Source organism: Pinus tabuliformis, chromosome 5_1, assembly GCF_031772625.1.
Source record: "Pinus tabuliformis cultivar Carrire ecotype Pingquan chromosome 5_1, CPIR1, whole genome shotgun sequence".
Lineage (NCBI taxonomy): Eukaryota > Viridiplantae > Streptophyta > Pinopsida > Pinales > Pinaceae > Pinus > Pinus tabuliformis.
Genome location: NC_142305.1, coordinates 636,730,413 through 636,755,564, shown reverse-complemented (window position 1 = coordinate 636,755,564; position 25,152 = coordinate 636,730,413). Strand labels below are relative to the sequence as shown.

General features: G+C 39.1%; 1 protein-coding gene across 1 annotated transcript in view; it reads left to right on the top strand.

Annotated features, from left to right (window-relative positions):
* The window catches only part of LOC149166576 (uncharacterized), a 407,323-nt gene that overhangs the window by 141,957 nt on the left and 240,214 nt on the right, over nucleotides 1–25,152 (top strand). Inside the window, exon 2 of the mRNA XM_089431366.1 lies at nucleotides 242–476. Within this exon, the coding sequence (XP_089287492.1) occupies nucleotides 242–476 (235 nt within the window). The remainder of the gene's footprint in view (nucleotides 1–241; nucleotides 477–25,152) is intronic.

Here is a 25,152-nt window from a genome sequence, read left to right as displayed (position 1 = left end):
AGTAGCAGTCAATTATGCTTCTTCTCTTTATCCTTTTTGAAGTTGGACAAACTTATTGGAACAATATACCAGCATCATGTAGTTATTCTGTTCTTGTTTAATTGCTGGTCATGTTTGCAAGATGACTATGTTTGTTTTACGCAAGCTTTATGACGTGTATATTTGAGATTTGAACATGGAGTAATATGGTGCTTTCAGTTCCTTCTGTAACTTCTTTATCCTTTTTATTGGGTAACAACAGGAACAGGAGCAGCCTTACTGTCAGATGGAAGTCTTGATAGTATGGACTTTGCAGAACCTAAAAGATGGAGCAGAGGAGGTGGTCTGTTTGATGTGTCTGCACACATAGATCCAACCGCAATCATAGAATCTGGAGCACTAGTTCAAGCACATGCCAAATTAGGCCCAAATGTCCATGTTGGTTCCGGAACTGTTGTGGGGCCCTCTGTCAGTATTGGTTCCTCTACCAGGATTGGGTGTGTTTTTCTGTTGATCCTCATTTTCTCTGACGCTCATTTAAGAATTTTTAGTAAGTTTCTAGTATAACACAGGCGGAAATTGCTGACCATTAATTCAACTGGAGGACTATATATGATGAACAATGACTGTAGTGACACCTAACTGAGATTGTAGGAGATAATACTTTTTGTTGTGCTTTGCTTTTTTGTTGATGTACACCAATTCAGTTTGTCTTTCATTTTCTCTACCTGGACCCTCATTTTTCAATCTTGCATCCATGCTAACTTTAAGAGCCTTTATACAATGCCTGCTCTAACATCACTGTTGTTTATTTAGACATGATATAAGATAAGATAATGTTATTGATGTCTACATAGTGACTGAATTAGTTCAATGGGACTAGAAAAATCCCCAGTGGTGATGTGGGAGTACCAATGCTACTCCCTAGTGGCAAAAGAAATACTTATAAAACTGGTAAGTAGAAAAATTATTAGAGATTGTTGAAAATTAGCAGCTAATGGATGAATTTCCTTGCATAAAATCTCATTTCTAACAAATCTAGTGACTTTCCAAAAATATAAAGTCATGTCTATCATTTCAAGTATGTCTTTCCAAAAATAGTAAATCACCTTGTTGACCACTACCGGTCAACTACCCATGCAGTACACCTCCTTTCTGTTGGCAGAGAGGGGTAGCTCCTGAGCGACGTGTCCGTGCCAGCCTACAGTCATCAACAGCTTGATCATTTTTGTTGTAAACCCAGTCTGCATGTATGAATTGTAAATAATCTAAGCAGATCAGAGTCATGTATGTAAAGTTGCCTAGGTGGACCTAACTTTCTAATGATGATCTGCGTCCCGGGAGGTTTTTCGTCTCACCGATCTACAATCGGCAGAGTTTTCCTTCAACCTGACCCCAAAGCCGGGATGCATTTTTGTTATTAGAACCCTAGGAGAAATCCTAGCGCGTTAATCTGCTAGATTATAGTTGTGTCGCAGAACTGGGTGGTTTATGAGGGTCTATGTTAAAGTGGATTTGTCCCCTTAAGATGTAAATTGTAAAAGTCATGATGTAATGTGTCTTGAGGGTTGAAAAATGTTTTAATCCCCTCATGAGTCCTAGGTCCTAGGTCCTAGGTGATGTTTCCAACGGCTTATTTCGAATGATCCATTTAAGAAAATAAATGAAATACTAAAATAAAAAAAAAAAAAAAAAAAAAATGAAATAAATAAAAAAATAACGAAAAGTTCATAAAATAAAGCAAAAACCCTAAACAATAAAATAATAATATTTTTGTGAATGCATGCAAAATATCTCTTTTTTAATAAAATCGACGGATGAGATTAAGAGATGTCTTAACCCTCATCGACGGTCGAGATCGCTTCAACATGGATCACTCAAAACTAGCCGTTGGGATCATTTCCTTTATATAGGGTCTTAGGGGGTCATTTTACAGGTTTATCTGATCTGTGAGTCTGTACTGAAAAAGCTCTCTTGTAATCTGATTTTCTGGTTAATAAAAAGACTTTGGGGTTCAAAACTGGCTGGTGTTACTCTCTGGAATTGCTGTGAGATGTTTATTTTTCTGCATATTTCAGTTTTCAGCAGTTAATAATAGCTTGTTTTCAGAGTATTGTGAGTACAGGTATCTTGCTCACGTGCTAGGGTTTGAATGTTGTAGGGTTTCTGGAATAATGGCAGGTATCTCCATTATTTCTTGAAATCTAGCAGCATTTCTTGCCCTCTTTACTGATGGTTGCTTGAGGTGTGCAGGAAATCTTTAGGTGAAGGATATTTGTGGGCGTTTGGGGAAGTTCTGGGCTGAACCAGCCGACTCCCACAGGGTTTTCTTTGTAGAGCCTAGCTGATTTTGGCCCTGGGTTTATCATTAAGAGTTTATTTCATGTTTTACATTGAGAGATTTTCTTTCTGTTGACAGCAAAGTTCAAGTTTCTGATATTTCAAAAAATATTACTGCAGTTATCGTAAATCTGGCTGAAAATGGGCCAAAATCTGCAATTTTGTTAAACTGATCTGGGAAATTTCAAATTTTGTTTATGTACACGTTCTACTTGTATCAAACTTTCTTTTGCAGGTTTTCTGAGAAGTTTTAAGTGTTTATCAAAGTCTTCATTAGGGCTCCAAGTTTGGCATTATACACATTTCTTATTGGGGTTTCCTTGCAATTGCAGTGCATAGGTTATTGTTGCCAGAAGCAGCAGAACTTCATTCCAGCATTTCGACCTGAAATAGCAGCGCACCTCAAAGCTGTTGACTGTTTTCCAAACCGCCGGCTGCATACTTCCAAAAGGGGGCACAAAATTTTATCAATCAAAACATCGGTTCACTCTGCCCTCTGCCGTCAAATTTCTTGAGGATCGAAGAAAGCAATTTGGTTACCAAGCGTTAGCTGGGGAAAGAAGGCTGTGGCTCCTTGCTGTAAGACAGAGGAAAAAAGACGTCCTTATGCGCAACTGATCGCCATCACGAGTGTCTGCAGGTAACCTTCAATCGTCGTAGGTATGCTTTGAAACCCCACTGTTCTCCTTAATCTGCGAGCGTTTGATCAAAACGAATTTGTCTTTGAATTTTCTGCGTGGTTCGTTTGGGAAACCCATTGCCCGTTTCTTTTTTTTTAAAACGCTTCCCTTTCGTCTGTCTTACGTGGGGATCACGTGGCCTCTTGATAAACAAATCTCTTAGCGTGATTGAGTTTCAGATTTTGATCCGCGTCCTTGATTTCCTCATGCTTTCCGTCGTTTTCCTAAACCTCTGTTGGCTGGGCGTAGTCACAGTTACGCATCTTTGATTTCGTTTTTTGTTTCTGACTGTCAGCGTGAAGGGATATATGCACTTCCCTTTCAAAGCCGCAGCATTCAGCTGACCCCTTCCACGCATCTGGTCGCTCCTTCCTTCGTTTCGCCCTCGTATTGTCACGCAAACCCTTCTTGCCTTCGTTTCCGCGTGCTGGTTCGACTGTCGTTTCCATACCTTCGTTTTTTTTGTTGGGCGTAAACGTTTATGTGGTCACGTATGCTAGCTTTGACCCACGATTAGAGCTTGTTTGGTTTTGATTCGTTTCAATTAGACTTTTAACTATACGATTTGGGCTTTGGAAGTAGTTTTAATAAAGTTTCATTTTTATTTTCTTTTAATTTTTTTTTTAGAATTTAGATTTAGCTTTGTAAAATTTAAATTTTCTTTTTTTGGGTTTTGTTTAATAAAAAAAAAAAAAAGAAAAAAAAAAAGAAAAAAGAAAAGGTTAGCATAGATGTTTTTTTTTAGATTTTAATTTATTTTTAATTTAATTTAGGTTGTATTTTATTTAGATTTAAATATAGTTTTAACTTTTTTGTTTAGTTTAGATTTTTAGTTTTCATTTTCATGAAAAAAAAAAAAATAAAAAAAAAAAAAAGATTTATAAATTTTTTTTTTTTAGATTTAGTTTTATCTTTTAAAATAGTTTAGTTTTAGATTAATAATTTATAGATTTTCAATTTTAGGCTTTTGTCTTATAAAAAAAAAAAAAAAAAAAAAAAAAAAATTTGAAATTTTCTCTTTTGCCAAAATCCAGCTGTGTCCAGGAAATTATCAGGCTAAGATTCGAATTTATAAATGCGGAATGAAGGTTTTACCTGTACATGACTGATTATCTTACAAATGGTGTCTGATAAATGATTTGTGATTGCATTAGTATTTTCTTATCTCCTGGATATCAATATTGAGATTTGGTCATTTTGGGACTTCTTGGTTTTACTGAACATATAAGCAGTCCTAGTTATCTGATGATAGATGATTACTTTTCATGGTTTACGTTCTTACATCATCTAGCAGGTATTCATTTAAAAGGTCAATCTCATAAGGCACTGGTCCACCAAATTAACAAAATCATTTTAGTGCATCGTGTCTCCCAGCCCAATTGCTTGGCATTTGGCTTTCATCATCTCACAGGGTCTACCCCCCTTAGCCGTGGGAGACAGGCTTAAACGGAGGGATCGGGGATCAGAGTGACAGCCCCCGATCTGAGCGTTGTCGTGTCAATCCGCGCGACAACATTTTTTGGCGCCGTTGCCGGGGATAGAGTTTTTCTGTCCTTGGTTCTTTCATTCCAAGCTTGTCTGTGCTTAACTTCTTGTTCAAGTGGCGACTCCACTTCCCATATTATCTGCAAGAGTGTACACTAGAAGACATCCAGGCAGTCTGTGCAACCCCACTCCTGATCCTGAAAAGGTTTACAGGGTGCGATCACACAAACTCGCTTCTCGTACACTCCTTACAAATCTTGGACAAGAAGCCTTTTCTGACATTCATTTGCTCTTTAGGGGTCGAGTTAGGCGTAGCACCATGGGTATGTATGCCCCTTGTGATTTTTCTAACATCCCAGGGTACCCCAATGATATTCCATCTGTTGGGATAGACAAATTACCTAACTTTCAAGGAGACAATGCTATTACTGCTAATTCCCATTTGCGAGATTTCAACATATGGTTGGCTAAGTATGCTAGATCTCTTGATTTTGATCATGAGGATGTCAGGATGACTCTTTTTATCTTGACTCTAGGAGGTGATGCTTATGACTGGTTCACAGAAAAACCTCCAAATTCATTTGACTCTTTACAATCAATCGTTAATTCATTTAAAAAAAATATGGAGATAAGAGAGAGGGAAGACATCTTGTAAGTGCTCTTACTCTAATGAAAAAGAGAGAGGATGAAACTATTGAAGAGTTTAATAGAAGGTTTAATGGTATCATTAGAGAATTACCTCAAGACTATAAACCTACAGATAAAACTCTCCAGGATTTTTACATTGATGCCTTTGGTCCTGAACCTTCTTATGAGTTAAGGCGTGCTAAACTGGGTGATTATCGAGATTGCCAAGCCTTAGCTATAGAACTTGAAAAGGACAAGGCAGCTTCTGGGAAGTCTGAAATCCCAGGTTATGATAGGGCTGCTACAAAACTAAAGGAACCTAAGGGAAAAGCAGCCCAAGAGCCTGAAAATGAACTTGTTCTCAAGTTGCTTCAAAAAATTGAAACCATGGAAATTAATCATAACAAGGAGATAAACACTTTGCAGAATAGGTTGATTCAAATGGAAAGAGCGCAATCGCAAAATTTTCAACCTCGAAATAATAATAACAGAAATAGTAATTGGCAAAGAAAGGGTCAATCTAGTGAGCAGAGGCCTCCTAATCCGCTTACTAATCTGGTTGATAATGCTCCTCCTTACTGTCGTGCTTGCGATGCTTTTCACGAAGAGTCCTCTTGTCCCATCATCAGAAGACTCCTAGATAATGGAATGTTTGGGACAGGTGAGCAAATAAACGTAGTAGGGAGCAAGTTTCCTTTGCCTATGAATGATTGGATAGAAGTTAAGGAAAGGAGCTATGATGTTGTGAACCCTCAATCTGCTTTTAGTATAAATAACCTTGAAAACGAAGATGACATTTTGGCCAGGTTATATGGTGAGAAACCCTCTCCTGAGAAAATTCTGGAAATTGCTAGAGATAAGGGTTTAACATACCAGAGAAGGGATAAAGATCAGAGCGGGAATCAAATTCCTCCTCGAACTTTAAACCCTGGTATAAACTCTGGAATAGATGTCGATTTGGGGAGTTGGTTTAATAATGCTAAAATCTGGGTTCCCGTATCTGAGATCGCTAAGATCCCTTCCCAAAAAGACAAGTTACTAAAAGCAATTCAGGGTCCTCAAGTCAACGCTTCTCAACAGAAGATTCGTGAGGTTGACTATCGTGATGCTCCTATTTATCTGCAAATCGTAGATGCTGATAACAAGGATCATCAACCCTTCTTTATCACCTTATTAGTCAATGGGTATAAATTGAATAACTGCATGTTGGATTCAGGTGCATCTGCTTGTGTTATGACTAAAAGGGTTATGGAACAGCTTAACTTAAGAGTTTCCAGACCCTACTATAATATATGTGCCATGGATTCTAAGAAAATCGAAGTACATGGTTTAATCAAGGATTTGCAAGTTCATCTTTCGGTTTACCCAGACATCATGGTTGTTATGGATATTGTTGTCGTTGATGTACCTGATGCTTGGGGTATGCTGTTATCTAGAAAGTGGGCCTCTGATCTAGGGGGAAGCATTCAGATGAATTGGTCATATGCTATGATTCCTTCTCCTAGCGGTGATGGTTTCGTTAGACTAAATAGAGAGCCCGAGAGGAAATTTCATGTTGAAGATCCTAAAAAGCCTCATAACGAAATAATTAGAGAGCAATCTGACATCGGGAACTATGCTATCATGTCTAACTTCATAATTCCTCCCGATGATAAGGTAAAAAATCTTAAAGATGAAGTCTGGTATATGTACTTCGATGGTGCGTTCTCTAGTCATGGTAAGGGTGCTGGAATAGTGCTTAAGTCTCCCCTTGGTCACATATTCAAGTTTGCCTATCGTTTAGAATTTGAAGCGACCAACAATGTCGCTGAGTATGAAGCCATATTGTTGGGACTTGAATTGGCCAAAGCTTTGAGGATTAAATTGCTTAGCATCAAGGGGGATTCCGATCTGGTTATCATGCAGCTTAAAAACAAATTCACATGTAGAAATCAGAGATTAAGAAACTATCGAAATGCTGTGTGGGATACTATGGAGCACTTCGATGCCCTTAACCTTGAAGCAATTCCTAGAGAGCTAAATAGTTTGGCAGATGAACTTGCCGTAGCTGCTACCACTTTCCAGTTGTCTGATGAGTTAATTAACGATAAAATTAAAATGGAAGTAATATTCAGACCATCTGTTCCAGACAACTCAGAGCATTGGCAAGTTTTTAATGATGAAAAACAAGTCGTTCGTTTTCTCAATAGTTTAGACGAGTTTGAGGATTTCCGGTTAGTTTCTGGCGAGGATGGGTCTTTAGATCATAGACATATCATAAATCCCACTCCCAGAAATGTGGTTGCCTTAGAGCAACATTTTGATCGGCATGATGCCACGAAGCTGAGAGAAGAAAACAAGTTGGACCCAGGTGAGTACCTTGAAATTAACATTGGTACTTCTGAAAATCCGAAAATAGTTAAAATCGGTAAAGGTACTAGTTTGGAGGAAAGGAAAAAGTTAACCGATTTACTTCGCGAATATCGAGATGTTTTAGCTTTTTCCTATGATGAATTGAAGGGCTATAGGGAGGATATTATGGAGCATACCATTCCATTAAAGGACGAAAATGCTAGACCCTTCCGGCAGAAACTTAGGCAGATTAATCCTAAGTTAGCCCCCCTGGTCCAGAAAGAGCTTGCGAAAATGCTTGCAGCAGGGATCATCGCTCAAACTAGGCATTCGACATGGTGTTCGAATTTAGTGATTGTCAGGAAAAAGAATGGTACAATAAGACTTTGTGTCGATTTTAGAAACCTTAATCTAGCGTGCAAAAAGGATAATTACCCTTTGCCAAAAATGGAAACTTTGTTGCAAAGAGTAACTGGGTCTGGAATGATGTCATTGCTAGACGGTTTTTCTGGGTATAATCAAGTTTGGGTTAAAAAGGAAGATCGACACAAGACCACATTCACAACACCATGGGGCACTTTTGAATACATCAGAATGCCATTTGGGTTAACAAATGCTGGAGCTACATTCCAGAGGGCCATGGATTATGCCTTCAAAGGGTTAATCGGGAAAATTATCGAAATTTACCAAGACGATCTTACTGTTTTCTCTAAAGATGGTATCAGTCATATAGATCATCTTAGGAAAGTTTTCGATAGATGCAGAGAATATGGAATTTCTTTGAATCCGGCTAAATCTGTCTTTGGGGTAACAGAAGGGAAATTACTGGGTCATATCATTTCTAAGGAAGGAGTCAAGGTCGATCCCGAACGAGTTGAAGCAATTCAAAAGATTCCTCTCCCGCATAACCTCAAGTCCCTTCAGTCTTTCCTTGGGAAGATAAATTTTATTAGAAGATTCATCCCAAATTATGCGGAAATAGCTAAGCCCATTCAAAGTCTTCTGAAGAAAGATGCGAAATTTGTCTGGCAAGAAGAGGGCAAAAAGGCTTTCCAAGAAATCAAGTCTGCTATTGCGAAAGCTCCTGTCCTAGTTAGTCCTGATTACTCCAAGGATTTCATGATTTTTTCTTTCGCTTCTGAAGATACCATTGCCGGTGTCTTGCTTCAAAAGAATAAAGATGGTCATGAGCAGCCTATTGCTTTCATGAGTAGAGCACTTCAAAACTCCGAATTGAAGTACAATACCATGGAAAAGCAGGCTTATGCCCTGGTCAAGTCTCTTAAGCATTTTAAAACTTATGTGGGTTATTCTAAGATCATTGCTTTCGTCCCACACTCTGCTGTTAAGGACATATTAACTCAAACTGATTGCTTAGGGACTCGTGCTAGGTGGGTTACTAAGATACAGGAGTATGATTTAGAAATTAGACCCACTAAGCTGATCAAAGGCCAAGGTTTAGCTCAAATGTTAACTGAAAGTAATGAAAAGACTCTTGGTTTGTTCTGCCTTGACGATCTATCTTCACCAGAATTAAGAAGGTTAGCTGAGCATGAGTGGTATAAGGACATAGTTTACTATTTAACAAATCTTGCGTGTCCTAACCACTTAGTCGCTCATAAGAGAAGGGCTCTTAGACTAAAAGCCACTAAGTACTGCCTTATGAAGGATGGCCTTGGATGGAGAAATCCTGAGGGCATAGTGCTTAGGTGTGTTGACGATGTTGAATCCAAAAGATTAATTTCCGAATTTCATTCAGGATTTTGTGGTGGTCATTATGCCGCTAGAACTACCGCCCACAAAATCCTGAGAGCTGGCTATTATTGGCCTTCGATTTTTTCTGATGTGCACAAGTATGTTAGAACGTGTCAAGCCTATCAACTGTTCACTGGGAAGCAGAAGCTTGCTGCCCTTCCTCTACAACCTGTTATTGTAGAGGCACCTTTTCAGCATTGGGGTCTGGACTTCATAGGGAAGTTCCATGAAAATTCTAGCAATGGCTACTCATGGATTTTGACTGCTACGGATTACTTCACTAAATGGGTCGAAGCCATTCCTGCTAAGAATGCCACTGAAAAGGTGATTATGGATTTCATTGAGAATAACATCATTACTAGATTTGGTGTCCCCGCTAAAATCACTACGGACAATGCCAAGGCCTTTAGTTCTTCAGAGTTTACATCTTTTTGTTTCAAATATGGCATTGTCTTATCTCATTCATCGAATTACTATCCTCAGGGTAATGGTTTGGCTGAATCAAGTAATAAAAATCTCATAACCATTATCAGGAAGATAGTAGGAGATAACAAGAAGTCTTGGGACAGCGAAATCAAGTATGCTTTGTGGGCAGACAGAATTACTAAGAAGAAGTCTACTGGTAAATCTCCTTTTGAATTAGTTTATGGCTTGGATGTTACCTTACCTGTGCACCTAAAATTGCCAGCTTACCAGCTTCTCCAAAATTTTTCCACTAATAAAGATGTTGTTCAGAATAGGATAGATCAGATTGTGGAATTAGATGAGACTCGTCGGACAGCTTTTGAAACTATATGTAAAAATCAATCTAATATTAAGAAAAGCTTTGATAAATGCTCTCGATCTAGATCTTTGCAGGTTGGAGATATGGTTTTACTTTGGGATCGCAAAAATGAAAAACCGGGAAAGCATAAGAAGTTTGACAGCTTGTGGCTGGGACCATACATCATTAGAGATATAGCTGGGCCGAACTCATTCTATTTGAGCAGATTGGATGGTGAACCACTTCATCTACCAGCAAACGGCCAAATGCTCAAGCTGTTCTTCAGAGATGATATCCGATGCCATGGGGCATCTTTTGTATTGTATTTCTATCCCTACTCCTTGTCTTTTCAGCATTTCATTTCTGTTTTTAGGATTAGATTTACTTTTCATGTTATTAGTTAGTCAATAAATGAAGAGCTTTTATCTTTCCTGTACTTAATGTATATGATGATTTTGGAATGGACGCTACTTATTTTTATTTGTGTGTTGTATGGATGCAGATTCTGGATTCTCACATTCCTACCAGTGCAGCAACGTGTCCCCAAGTAGAGCCAGATGTTGACCACTACCGGTCAACTACCCATGCAGTACACCTCCTTTCTGTTGGCAGAGAGGGGTAGCTCCTGAGCGACGTGTCCGTGCCAGCCTACAGTCATCAACAGCTTGATCATTTTTGTTGTAAACCCAGTCTGCATGTATGAATTGTAAATAATCTAAGCAGATCAGAGTCATGTATGTAAAGTTGCCTAGGTGGACCTAACTTTCTAATGATGATCTGCGTCCCGGGAGGTTTTTCGTCTCACCGATCTACGATCGGCAGAGTTTTCCTTCAAACCTGACCCCAAAGCCGGGATGCATTTTTGTTATTAGAACCTTAGGAGAAATCATAGCGCGTTAATCTGCTAGATTATAGTTGTGTCGCAGAACTGGGTGGTTTATGAGGGTCTATGTTAAAGTGGATTTGTCCCCTTAAGATGTAAATTGTAAAAGTCATGATGTAATGTGTCTTGAGGGTTGAAAAATGTTTTAATCCCCTCATGAGTCCTAGGTCCTAGGTCCTAGGTGATGTTTCCAACGGCTTATTTCGAATGATCCATTTAAGAAAATAAATGAAATACTAAAATAATAAAATAAATAAAAAATTAAAAAAAATTAAAAAAAAAATAAAATAAATAAAAAATGAAATAAATAAAAAATAACAAAAAGTTCATAAAATAAAGCAAAAACCCTAAACAATAAAATAATAATATTTTTGTGAATGCACGCAAAATATCTATTTTTTAATAAAATCGACGGATGAGATTAAGAGATGTCTTAACCCTCATCGACGGTCCAGATCGCTTCAACATGGATCACTCAAAACTAGCCGTTGGGATCATTTCCTTTATATAGGGTCTTAGGGGGTCATTTTACAGGTTTATCTGATCTGTGAGTCTGTACTGAAAAAGCTCTCTTGTAATCTGATTTTCTGGTTAATAAAAAGACTTTGGGGTTCAAAACTGGCTGGTGTTACTCTCTGGAATTGCTGTGAGATGTTTATTTTTCTGCATATTTCAGTTTTCAGCAGTTAATAATAGCTTGTTTTCAGAGTATTGTGAGTACAGGTATCTTGCTCACGTGCTAGGGTTTGAATGTTGTAGGGTTTCTGGAATAATGGCAGGTATCTCCATTATTTCTTGAAATCTAGCAGCATTTCTTGCCCTCTTTACTGATGGTTGCTTGAGGTGTGCAGGAAATATTTAGGTGAAGGATATTTGTGGGCGTTTGGGGAAGTTCTGGGCTGAACCAGCCGACTCCCACAGGCTTTTCTTTGCAGAGCCTAGCTGATTTTGGCCCTGGGTTTATCATTAAGAGTTTATTTCATGTTTTACATTGAGAGATTTTCTTTCTGTTGACAGCAAAGTTCAAGTTTTTGATATTTCAAAAAATATTACTGCAGTTATCATAAATCTGGCTGAAAATGGGCCAAAATCTGCAATTTTGTTAAACTGATCTGGGAAATTTCAAATTTTGTTTATGTACACGTTCTACTTGTATCAAACTTTCTTTTGCAGGTTTTCTGAGAAGTTTTAAGTGTTTATCAAAGTCTTCATTAGGGCTCCAAGTTTGGCATTATACACATTTCTTGTTGGGGTTTCCTTGCAATTGCAGTGCATAGGTTATTGTTCCCAGAAGCAGCAGAACTTCATTCCAGCATTTCGACCTGAAATAGCAGCGCACCTCAAAGCTATAGACTGTTTTCCAAACCGCCGGCTGCATACTTCCAAAAGGGGGCACAAAATTTTATCAATCAAAACATCGGTTCACTCTGCCCTCTGCCGTCAAATTTCTTGAGGATCGAAGAAAGCAATCTGATTACCAAGCGTTAGCTGGGGAAAGAAGGCTGTGGCTCCTTGCTGTAAGACAGAGGAAAAAAGACGTCCTTATGCGCAACTGATCGCCATCACGAGTGTCTGCAGGTAACCTTCAATCGTCGCAGGTATGCTTTGAAACCCCACTGTTCTCCTTAATCTGCGAGCGTTTGATCAAAACGAATTTGTCTTTGAATTTTCTGCGTGGTTCGTTTGGGAAACCCATTGCCCGTTTCTTTTTTTTAAAACGCTTCCCTTTCGTCTGTCTTACGTGGGGATCACGTGGCCTCTTGATAAACAAATCTCTTAGCGTGATTGAGTTTCAGATTTTGATCCGCGTCCTTGATTTCCTCATGCTTTCCGTCGTTTTCCTAAACCTCTGTTGGCTGGGCGTAGTCACAGTTACGCATCTTTGATTTCGTTTTTTGTTTCTGACTGTCAGCATGAAGGGATATATGCACTTCCCTTTCAAAGCCGCAGCATTCAGCTGACCCCTTCCATGCATCTGGTCGCTCCTTCCTTCGTTTCGCCCTCGTATTGTCACGCAAACCCTTCTTGCCTCCGTTTCCGCGTGCTGGTTCGACTGTCGTTTCCATACCTTCGTTTTTTTTGTTGGGCGTAAACGTTTATGTGGTCACGTATGCTAGCTTTGACCCACGATTAGAGCTTGTTTGGTTTTGATTCGTTTCAATTAGACTTTTAACTATACGATTTGGGCTTTGGAAATATTTTTAATAAAGTTTCATTTTATTTTCTTTTAATTTTTTTTTTAGAATTTAGAGTTAGCTTTGTAAAATTTAAATTTTCCTTTTTTTTTTAGGGTTTGTTTAATAAAAAAAGAAAAAAAAAAGAAAAAAAAAAGAGGTTAGCATAGATGGTATTTAGATTTTAATTTATTCTTTAAGCTAGGTTGTATTTTATTTAGATTTAAATATAGTTTTAAATTTTTTGCTTAGTTTAGATTTTTAGTTTTCATTTTCATGAAAAAAAAAAAAAAAAAAAAGATTTATAATTTTTTTTTTATCTTTTAAAATAGTTTAGTTTTAGATTAATAATTTATAGATTTTCATTTTTAGGCTTTTGTCTTGTAAAAAAAAAAAAAAATAAAAAAAAATTGAAATTTTCTCTTTTGCCAAAATCCAGCTGTTTCCAGGAAATTATCAGGCTAAGATTCGAATTTATAAATGCGGAATGAAGGTTTTACCTGTACATGACTGATTATCTTAAAAATGGTGTTTGATAAATGATTTGTGATTGCATTAGTATTTTCTTATCTCCTGGATATCAATCTTGAGATTTGGTCATTTTGGCACTTCGTGGTTTTACTGAACATATAAGCAGTCCTGGTTATCTGATGATAGATGATTACTTTTCATGGTTTACGTTCTTACATCATCTAGCAGGTATTCATTTAAAAGGTCAATCTCATAAGGCACTGGTCCACCAAATTAACAAAATCATTTTAGTGCATCGTGTCTCCCAGCCCAATTGCTTGGCATTTGGCTTTCATCATCTCACAGGGTCTACCCCCCTTAGCCGTGGGAGACAGGCTTAAATGGAGGGATCGGGGATCAGAGTGACAGCCCCCGATCTGAGCGTTGTCGTGTCAATCCGCGCGACAACACACCTCGCTTCAATTGGTAATCAAGTATAGATGACGGAACTTATCCTTAATCAATCTTAATTGTTCAATTTTTACTTAATCATCAATATTATCATTAATACTATTTTTATTATTGTTGACCCCCAATCTTTGGGATTAGGAAAACCCATGTAAATATTGTAAATAACAAAATAATCCCTTGGTGAGTGTTGTGAAGACTGTCAGCTGTGTATGGATGTTTTTTATGATTCATTGAAATGAGAAGAAATCGTAGCCCTGCTGCCACAAATTGGATTGGCGTACTCCCAGTCGGCTCCTTTACTGTTTGTTTGCTTGTGTTTGGTGAGTGCATATATGTTTTTGAAGGCTGCGCGTTAATTTTTTTGATGATTGTGCATCGTTGCTGGATGGATTTGTGCATTGAACAAAAATCTGGTGCAGTGAGCGTGGATTACAAGTGATTGGATTGTGTGTTCCTAGCATGGTGCGTTTGAGCCTTGCTATAGTATGTACATTATTGGAATCTGTTGAAAGGCCGTGCATTGGAATTTTTGAGGCTGGGTTTTCAATACTATGTTAAATAGTCGCCATATATGGTGAATGCACTCCATGTATATGAATTATGTATAGTTCGATAGCTTGACTGCATATGGATTTTTTTAATGCTGGGAATCAGTTGGAAAGTGCGTTGAAGTTTTTTAAATACTTTTAATGTGTGCATATGATAACCTTTAAAAGGCCGTTCGTTAAAATTAGCAATTAGGGCCAAATTCCACCTTAGGACAACTCATATGATGGAGATGATTATTGCATTGGATTCCTCTTTCGAGAGGTACAATTTTGATATAAAGATCATCTCATTCTAACAAGCAGAAATGGAATTTTGAATTTAGTCTTTTTCATGGTCAAATTGTCAAGGTCGACTTCAGTCAAATGTAGGCTCATGAAGCCCAATGGATGTGTCTCCTCACCCTTAACGAATTGTATAAATAGGAGCGACCCTTCTCTCATTTGGACATCACTCATCTCATCACATTTTCTCTCTCCTCTCTTGATTGGTTCGTACAACTTGGAGGCTCTCTCTTCTTCGCACATGTGGAAGGCAGGCAGATTTCTGAACTGGTTTTTGGAGGCCGAAATTTCTGAGTTTAGGAGAACGTTGACCAACGTTGACTTGGCACTTTAACAATGCGTTGACTTCTGTTTTGGGGGCAGAATGTTGATCTTTTCAGGCCACATTCTTTGGCACAAAATTCAAGGTAATTGGGGACTGTTTGACTGTGTTGACTGCAGTGTTGACTTTTTAGTTTGACTGCAGAAATTACAACAAGGTTTGTTTGGGTTGACTGAGCTGTTTTGGGTTGACTTTGACTCTCTTTGGAGGCCGCATTTTTTTGCTGTTGACTGAGCTGATTAGAGGATGATTTGGGGCAGCTTTGACCACCGTTGACTTTCTGGTTAGGGCTGCATTGACTGCTGATTTGGAAGATCTGTTTTGGGCTTGTATTTATGATATTTGTACTCTTTTTCTCTCTGCTGAACTATTGAAGAATAATAAGAAGATTTGATCAAAGGGTTTCTCCACATTGGGGTTTGTCTCTGGCATCCACCACATCTTGTGTCCTCTTGTCTTGACTTGTCTTCTGTATATGATTTTATGTTGTATCTGCATTTAATGTCAATGTATACAAGTTAATGTGATTGCTACTGGATATAATTGGAAATTGCCATTGGGCTGCTAAAGGATATTGAAGTAAATTGTGCTTAAGCATAGAACATACCATTTTTATCTAAAATTAACAAGGTATCAGAGCTCAGGTGAAGACAAAGCTCAAGCAAGAGTGAAGCAAAGCAATCACTAAGGGAAGCTATTGGACTAGGACTTGGAACTAGTCCCAATGACGACTACATCTTTCTTCAAATCTAAGGACAAGCTAAAGGACAAATTTGACTATCATGCATGGAAGATGACTTTGGATTTGACTTTGGAAGAGAATGGTGCCATGGACTATGTCAAAGGAAGAATTGCAGAGTCTCCTTCAAATGCATCTGTTGCTGCACAAACAAAGTACAAGAAAGGTGAGGTTAAAGTTAAGAAGATTATTGTTGATTCTATTCACAAGCCTTTGGTTGCCTATATTTCTGATTTGGAAACATCTAAGGAGATGCATGAAAAGCTGGTTGGGATGTTCAAAGTAAACAATGCAAATCAAATTCTCTTTCTCAAGAACAAGCTAAAAGATATCAAGATGGATAGAGGAGAATCCATCCAATCCTACTTCATGAGGATTATCGAGATCAAGAATGATCTCCTATCTATTGGTGAAGTCACTGGTGACCGAGAGCTCTCCCTTATTGCACTTGGGGGCCTTACAAGAGATTGGGATGTGTTCAACACTACCATTCTCAACAATGACAGGATTCCGGGATTTGATGAACTATTGGCTAGATGCACTCAAGAAGAAATAAGGATGATGGAAAGAGACAAGCCCCCAAATGGAAACAATCCTACTGCTTTCTCCACTCATCCTAAGAGAAGGAACAATGCTAGTCCAAGGAATCAAGGACAAGGGTTGAAGCCGGTATTCAAATAAGGAAGGAAAGGAAGATTCTTCAATTGTAACAGGTTTGGCCACTTCGCTAGAGAGTGTCCCCACAAGAAGGATACTCCAAGAGATGATGACAACAATAACAACAACTTCAAAGGCAATGGCAATCAAAGGAACAACAAGTTCAATAACAAAGGAAAGAGGAATGCTCTCGTTGCTCGAAATGGAAGTGGTTGTCCTCCCAAGAAGTCGAGAAACTCCAGTGGTGCCTCAAGGCACTTCAGTGGGTACAAAGAAGCTCTCTCAAACTTGGTTGAAAAGAAGACAAATATGGAGATTATACTTGGGGATAATGCCACTTATCCCGTGAAAGGAATTGGGACTGTATCAAAGTCAAACTCCTCATTTGCAAAAAGTGATATATGTACTTGATCTGAAAAAGAACTTGGTTTCTATTTCTGCGATGGAAGACAAAGGTTTTAAGGCGACATTCATTGATGGGAAGGTTTGTGTTTGGCAAAGGAACCCAAGAAGTGCATTCACCCTTGGATTCAGGGTTGAAGGTCTCTATCAGGTTGGAAGAACCGTTGGGAGCTATGACTTGTGATACTTCTCTTCAATCTGAATTATGGAACCAGAGATTTGCTCACTTTCATTTCAAAGCTAATGTAAGGAAGATGGTCACATGGATGTCCAAATTCAACTTAAATCATGAAGGTGTTTGTTAGGGATGTGAAGCTAGAAAACATACAAGGGGACCATTGATCCAGGTGGCTCCAGAGACACACACAGGACAAAGAGGGCTTATGAAAGCTCAAAAATCAAAGTGTTTGGATTATGCTCGAACTAGGTTCATGTTAAAGATCTCGTCGTCGTGATTGCGGTGGTGTGAACGGTTCGTCAATTCGAGTTCGGATGAGGAAGATAGAGGCAGTCAAAGTTTTCACTGACTTTTGCTGACTGGGCAGGTTAATGGAGACACAATTTGGACTTTTTCCGGCGGACGGAATCCGGCCATATTCCGGGTGAAATTTTCGTCTTGTTAATTTTCCTCCTTCGGTCCCTTTTCAAATTTTTAAAAATGACTATGTTCATTTTAAAAGATTAAAAAGAAAAATATTAGGGGTGGCGGGCCACCACCCCTGCCACCCACCTCATTACATATATATAAATTTAAAAAAAATAAATAAGAACCGATGGGCCGTGACCCCCCCTGGTTCGCCTTCCTCGTGTCACCATTAACCATATGTTATATGGGGGTGGGCACGGGCCACCTCCGGTGGACCCGACCCACACCCCCCAACCTTAACCGTGTGCCATGTAAAGAGTGCGAGGTCGGCGGGTATCGAACCCGCCTGGCCCACGTGGGTCGGTCCCCACCGGGCGGCCTCATGTAATACGCCACCACCAACAACCTACGGTCAACAAAACTTAATGCGCCCGTAACACAACAGACCTCCATGCAAACCACAGTTGTATCAACCACCATGCGCTCAAATAATTAATGTGTTTTTTGTTAGTGTGGGAGGCATGGGGCGGGCTGCCCAATGCAGACTCGACCCCCATTCAAATACATTTCGTTTAACACCCAAAACAATAATGTGTAGAAAAAAGGAGGGGCGGGGTTTGACCACCCGACCCCTCCTCAACTAATGCCTATTTTTACCACTGCACCAAACTACTTACATTGGAATATCCGCCTGGAGAAACTTATATAAACCCAGTTTTCTCAGTGTGTGGGGAGATGGAAGAGATCAGGAGCGCGCACGCAAATTGATGTAGGTGGAACCATGACTGCTGTAGAAATAGGGAGCAGAACCATGATCCTTGAAATTTTTTCGAGGTAATTTTTCTCCATGTCGGAATATAGTCAAGTTTACAGTCGTTTTTCACGGTTTTCCGTAGGGATCGCAATGGCGAGGTCGGATTCGCCTTTTGAGTTGCAGATTTCCAGTGCACCCATGGCGCTGAATCTTTGAGGAATCTAGGGGGAATCTAAAAGATTCCTTGAGCCCCAGATGCTCAATTTCTCAGAATTCAGAAATTTGACAGTCGATTTTGCACTATTCGACGCCACAAATCTGATGGTGCATTTAGATTTTTCATTTGCTCATTTTATTTTCCAAGCACTTTTCTAAGTGGAGCGCAGGTGTCAACATTTAGCGTGCGAGCAGTGATTCCATGAGATTTGATGCAGCGAGGTTGATGGTACGACCAACTTCAACAGTTTGACATCCTTTTCTTCAGATGGCCCCTGGATGTGAGGTATATGCAGTGGTGTTCATGTACTTCTTTTGCTATGCATTATGCTGCACATATCGCTGCTTGATGCTTGATGTGGGATCTTGTTTCTTACTCGTTCTCATGATTCCTACTTGATGTGACGCAGAATCATCTGTGTGATGTACTTGTTGTCGTGATTCATCGTGTTATGTTTTGAGATCCCTTTGTTATATGTTGATGGGATACTCATGTTGTCGTCATGCATGTTTGTTTTGAGATCCGTTTTATGCCATGTTAGTGGAATGCTCATTATCATCATGCACGAGTTTGTGTCATACTGATAGGAGTCTTTTGCCAGAGAATTCTTGTAGTGGAACATCTCTTGGAGCCACTCCTGCGTGAGGGAATTTTCCTTGTATGATAGCGACATCATCTCTTATGTACATCATCACTATTGACAACACTTAATGCAGCGACCTACACCATCTTGACACTGGGGCCTGGAGACGTAGTCCCTCCTGGACGAACTCCATTATCAACCTCTTGTTATTTTATGTTGCTGATGATTGTCATGTTCCTCTCCTTTACAACATGTAGATATATTCATTCATGTTCTTTTGAAAATGCAATTTAACACATCACAAAAGTAAAAGGTCTTGGAAGGGTCCTTTGTCACACTCGGACTTGGATCAACCATTCCCCTCAAGTGCGACTCAAACCACTCATATTCTTCAATAGGTCCATTCTGATCTATCTTTTGTCTGTGACATCTTTGGGTGGATATTTGTACTATGGTATTTTTGTGGATGACTTCTCTCGCAAAACATGGATCTATTTCTTAAAGAAGAAGGATGAAGTATTCAAATGGTTCCTCTCTTTCAAAGCCTTGGGCGAGAATCAAACAGGGTAGAAGATCAAAATATTGAGGACCAACAATGGGACCGAAAATGAGTCAAATGAATTCAAAGACTTTTGTAGAAAAGCTGGCATTAAGAGGGAGACCACTATCGCATATACTCTTGAACAAAATGGTGTTGCCGAAAGGAAGAATCATACTATCATAGAAGCCACCCATGCCATGCTTCATGACCAAGGTCTACTGAAGTTCTTATGGGGAGAAGCTGCCAACACCACTGTGTATGTCCAAAACCGATGCCCACATCAAGCTTTGGACTTCAAGACACCTGAAGAAGTTTTCACTGGTAAGAAACCTGATGTTTCTCATTTTAAAATTTTTGGATGTCCCGTATATTTTCATGTACTTTGAAAGCATATAGAATCTATGTGCTTGGTCAAAGGGAAATGGAATTAAGTCATGATGTCACTTTCGATGAAGTTTCTGCTCTTAGAATGATCTGAGATCTTCCTATCCCTAGGAAGGACAACGTTGATGCTAATGCAGAAAAGCAGGATGAACCTCCATCTGATGAACTGGTGCCTGATGTTGAAGGTTCGATGGATCCCATTGATCCACCTCCTAGTGAGCCCTCTAGTTCAAGAAAAAGACCTTTATGGCTCAAAGATACTCCTGAAAATGCCAAGAAACATATTGCACTGAGGGGGATATTTCATGAAAGCAAGAAGCTAAATAGGTATCGATGGTACTTAGCTATCATGAATACCATTATACAATCTGAGCCTTGTACATTCGAAGAAGACGTGAAGCAACAAGTTTGGAAGGATGCGATGAACGAGGAGTATGAGTTGATCATGAAGAATTATATGTGTGATGTGGTTCCTAGACCCAAGGACAAGTCAGTGGTCACTTCAAAATATCAAACATGGAGCTAATCGGAGTGATAAGAAATTCAAGGCTAGATTTGTAGCTTGAGGCTGCTCTAAAAAAGGAGTAGGGTATGATGATATATTTTCACCAGTTGCGCGATATACCACCACCCGTTCGATCATCGCCCTTGCTGCCTCGCAAGGATGGAACCTACACCAGATGGATGTCAAAACTGCCTTCTTGCATGGTTCGCTTAAGGGGGGAGTATATGTGGAACAACTCGAAGGGTTCGAGGTTCAAGATCGTGAGACACATGTTTGCAGGTTGAAGAAAGCCCTCTATGGGTTGAAGCAAGCTCGCTGTGCTTGGTATGAAAAGATCAACAGCTATATGATGAAGCTGGGTTTTACAAGAAGTGAAGTTGATGCGAACCTTTACTTTAAGGTTGAGAATGATAGACCTCTCATCTTGGTACTTTATGTGGACGATTTCTTTCTGACAGGTGTAGACCCTCTCATTCATCAATGCAAGAGGGAGTTGGTTTCCGAGTTCGAGATGAAGGACCTAGGACTGACGCATTATTTCCTAGGGTTGGAGGTCTTGCAAAAGCCAGGTGAGATTTTCCTTTCTCAAGGAAAATATATTGTGAAGCTGCTTGAGAGATGTGGGATGGTGGACTGCAAGTCCGTGACTAATCTGATGGAACTCAACTTTAAGAAGCTATGTGGAAGTGCTTTTGGGCCCAAATTGGCGAACCCTTCAGAGTATCATCAACGTGTGGGGGCTTTGATGTTTTTGGTCAACTTTCGTCCTGACATATGCTTCGTTGTGAACACGTTGAGTCAATATATGGTCGAACCTCATCACATTCATTGGATTACTGCCAAGAATCTTTTGAGATATCTTCGGGGCACAATCCACTATGGACTGAGATACAATGACGGGAATTTGAGGCTACATGGATATACAGATGCTCACTGGGTTAGCAGTGTGGTGGATCGTAAGAGCACGTCTAGGTGCTGCTTCTCTTTGGGGTCTGCTTCTATATATTGGATGAGAAGGAAGCAAAAATTGGTTGTACTAAGCACCGCTGATCTGAAATGACCATATACTAAAAAATGATGTAGAATTGATTAGCCATGAGTTTGAATGTTAATTGAAAGCATTGAAATCGAGGAAAACTGCTGGAGTAGAACACTTTACGATAGTTGATAAACCATAATTTAGATGCAAAACAGAAGTGAAAACAGTGAAAACACAATTATACCAGACAACAAGATTGATTACGGAGTTCGTCCCTGATGGACTACGTCTCCGGGTTCGCTTTCAAGATGGGCGACCGTTTTTATTAGGAATGAGAAGAAGAAGTCGATTACACAGTGATTTGGACAGACTGAACTTGCACACAGGAAATTTTGACCTCTGTCATCAGATAGCTCTCTGAACCAGCTTTCCAATGCTGCTTACGGTTTCCAAATCCGACTCCGGATGCTCCCAAAACACTAAAAACAAAATCGCCTCTATCCCTCCAGAACCTGCATACAAAAGCTGAAAACCACTCCCCCTTTCTCAATGAGGGAAAAACTGCCTTTATAGGCTTGAAGATGCATAAAAACCTCCTTTGGCTGAATTTGAGGTGTATGAGCTGACTTCTGGGGTTCATATGGTTGGATGTTGGACACCTTAGGGCTTAGTCATGGTCCTTGTATTAGTTTATAACCAAATTAAAAACAAAAAAAAAACGAAAATAACCAAAGTCATACCCCAAAACCGCAAACAGTCAGTATTAACCGGGTGGAGGTGTAACCTTTGCATGTGAGCGCTGGCAGTCTAACCACCAGGTGCCACCTCTGTGGTTTCCCCCGGCGGTTCAGGTGGCGGTTGTGCTAACATCTGTCACATGGCACCTGGTTATGCTAGCCGTGATCCAGCAGTAATGCTAACCATTAAGAAACTCCGCTGTGGTTAATACTTGGCAGTTAATACACCCCGATAGTCATACGAACCTCGATCACATGGCATAGTCCTCCGCGCGGTTTATCATTTGGCGATCAATTCCAAAACTGCTAGCACTTACCCTGACGGTTTTATCCATGTTCGCTCACATGAGCGCAGTTCCGATGCAGTCAAGATAGCGGTTAGGCGCTGTTATATGGTATTTGTAATGTTTTGTATGGTAAACTTAGGGATTAGGCCAAAAGCTTAGGTGTAATGTATTAATACATAGTTTGTAATGTATTATGACAGGTTTAGTGCATAGGATTAGGTTTTAGCATTAGGAATTAGGACTTGGTACATGATTGCATTGTATGAGGATAGGTTTAGGGTTAAAACATAGATTTAGCATAGGATTTTAGGGTTTGTAGAATTTAGGCATAGGTTTAGGGTTTGTTCATAGATTAGGATTTATTTTAAAAAACCTATATGTACAAATTTGTCACAATGCGACGTTCGCAAAATTTGTCACATGATGACAATAAACCCATGCTGATCGTCGACAAACAACGATATCGATCCTCTGCCATGACGACAACCCACGCACATCGTTGACTCCAGAGGTCTTTACAACGACAACTCGGATGATGAATCTATGCCACCGACGACACTGATGTTGACACATCAAACCTGCAAAGTTGAACGACAAAACACATGTCGTCGACCAAACCTTGGGGAACTGTCGATGAACTCAAGTCAACAACCAGGCACTAAACCATCTTCGCTGAACGCCATGAAACAATAACATTACCTGAACAACCTGATCATAACCAACACTGTCGATCTGTCGAAGCTGAACTGAAGTGACGACGACACTGAATGACGCCCATGAACATTGATGACGACACTTTGAACAATTGGATCGACGGATCCTCCTAGATCATTCCTCTCCACTTGAAAGCTTTTGGACCACAAAAGTTTGACTAAACATTTAGTTGATGAGGGTAGAACTCCCTCTCTTTCCATCTTGACCTGACGATGTACCAATACATTCGATCAATCACCTGCATGTGATGACCCTGATGATGCTGACCATGATACCTTTTGATTTGGTGACCTGTTTCTTCCATCTGCAGTATGAACAACTTGCGACGATGGGCAAACAACCTATTATCAACATGGCAATTGTATTCTTTCCACAAAGAATCATGAGTTAGTGATTCAAACACATCTTTGAAAACAGTGTTTGTAGAACTTTGTTCAATACATCTGATGGGTATTAACAATCTACTTTCTGGAATAACTGAAATATTCAAAGACTCCTTTGACTTTGACTTCATATCAATTACTTGACTTGATTTACTTTCTTGTTGACTGATTACTAAGTGAACTTGCTACACAGAACTCATCCAGCTGTGATGTAAAGACTGCTGCAACTTAGTTTGGCTTTGAAAGTATCTAAGTAATTGTTGATTTACTTGGATCACTACCTCTTCATCTATTTACTGATATCTCCACTGACTAACACTTTCACTTAATGCATTAGTTTTCAAATCATGATAAGGAAACTTTAAATCTGCTTTCGAAAATGCTTTTTTCATGAAAACTTATAGACTTCCTCTCCACTTGCAAAGAGGCTTCATTACTTTTTAAAGCATGAAATGATGATGCAATACCAAAGAAATGCAACAATGACTTTCCCCAATATTGATTTACACCCCTGAAACTGAAAATAAACATACCATCTGTAGCAAGTCTCTGATTAGACTCACATGTACCATTCCCTGCAATACACTGCTGATGATGATAGCTTCTAGATTTCAGTTGAATGAATGAATTGATATTCATTCTGTCTTTAAGAAGATGTTCATAGGACATTAAATGTATCTCATGTTGCTTACCCTGTCTATGAATAAGATTTCTTGGAAAAGAATTAACCACCTTGACCAATTGATCTATAAACTGAATCTCGCATCTTGAACAATCATCCTTATGTTGTTCCTTAATAAACATGAGTACATATTTACTTGAACTTATTAATTGCTTAACTTGATTTGTAACAATTAAATCCAAGTTTGATTTGACTTTATGTGCCCTAACAATAAATTCAACCCCTTCTTTCTTTAGGTGATATTTATGTTCTCTTCTGTAAAACACTGCATCTCTATCATAAAGATAAGGACTTCCTAAGACAACTCCACATATGTCTACTAGGACCACATCTAACTCCACTTCATCAATGTACTTAGATGTAATTGCAAATTTTAACCGACACTGCTTTGTGACATGTATTTGAGTTGATTTATTAATCCAACCTAATGGGTATGGTCTTGGATGATTCTGTGTCTCCAATCCCAATTGATTAACTATATGTTTAGATATTAAATTTGCTTGCGATCCACTGTCAAACATTGTGTCAATCTTTGTATGCTTAGAAGTTATCCTTATGTGGAAGAGTTCAACTCTTTTATCCTCATGTGGAGGATTTATGTTTGAAGAAGATACATTAGTTTTCAAACTTGAACCAGTATCAGAAGTTTTTGTTAAATTATGGTATGTTCTATGCTTAGAGCAATTTACTTGTTTTTCTTATTACTATCCACAGATTAGCAATCACATGTGCATTAAGTAAAGTGAAGATAGAACATTTAAATGATCAACAGAAAACAAGCCAAGACGAGACACAAGATGTGGCGGCTAGCCAGGGACAAACCCCAATATGGGGAAACCCTTTGATCAAATCTTCTTTTATCTTCAATAATTCAGCAAAGAGAAATAGTACAAAAATCTGATTTATATCAGC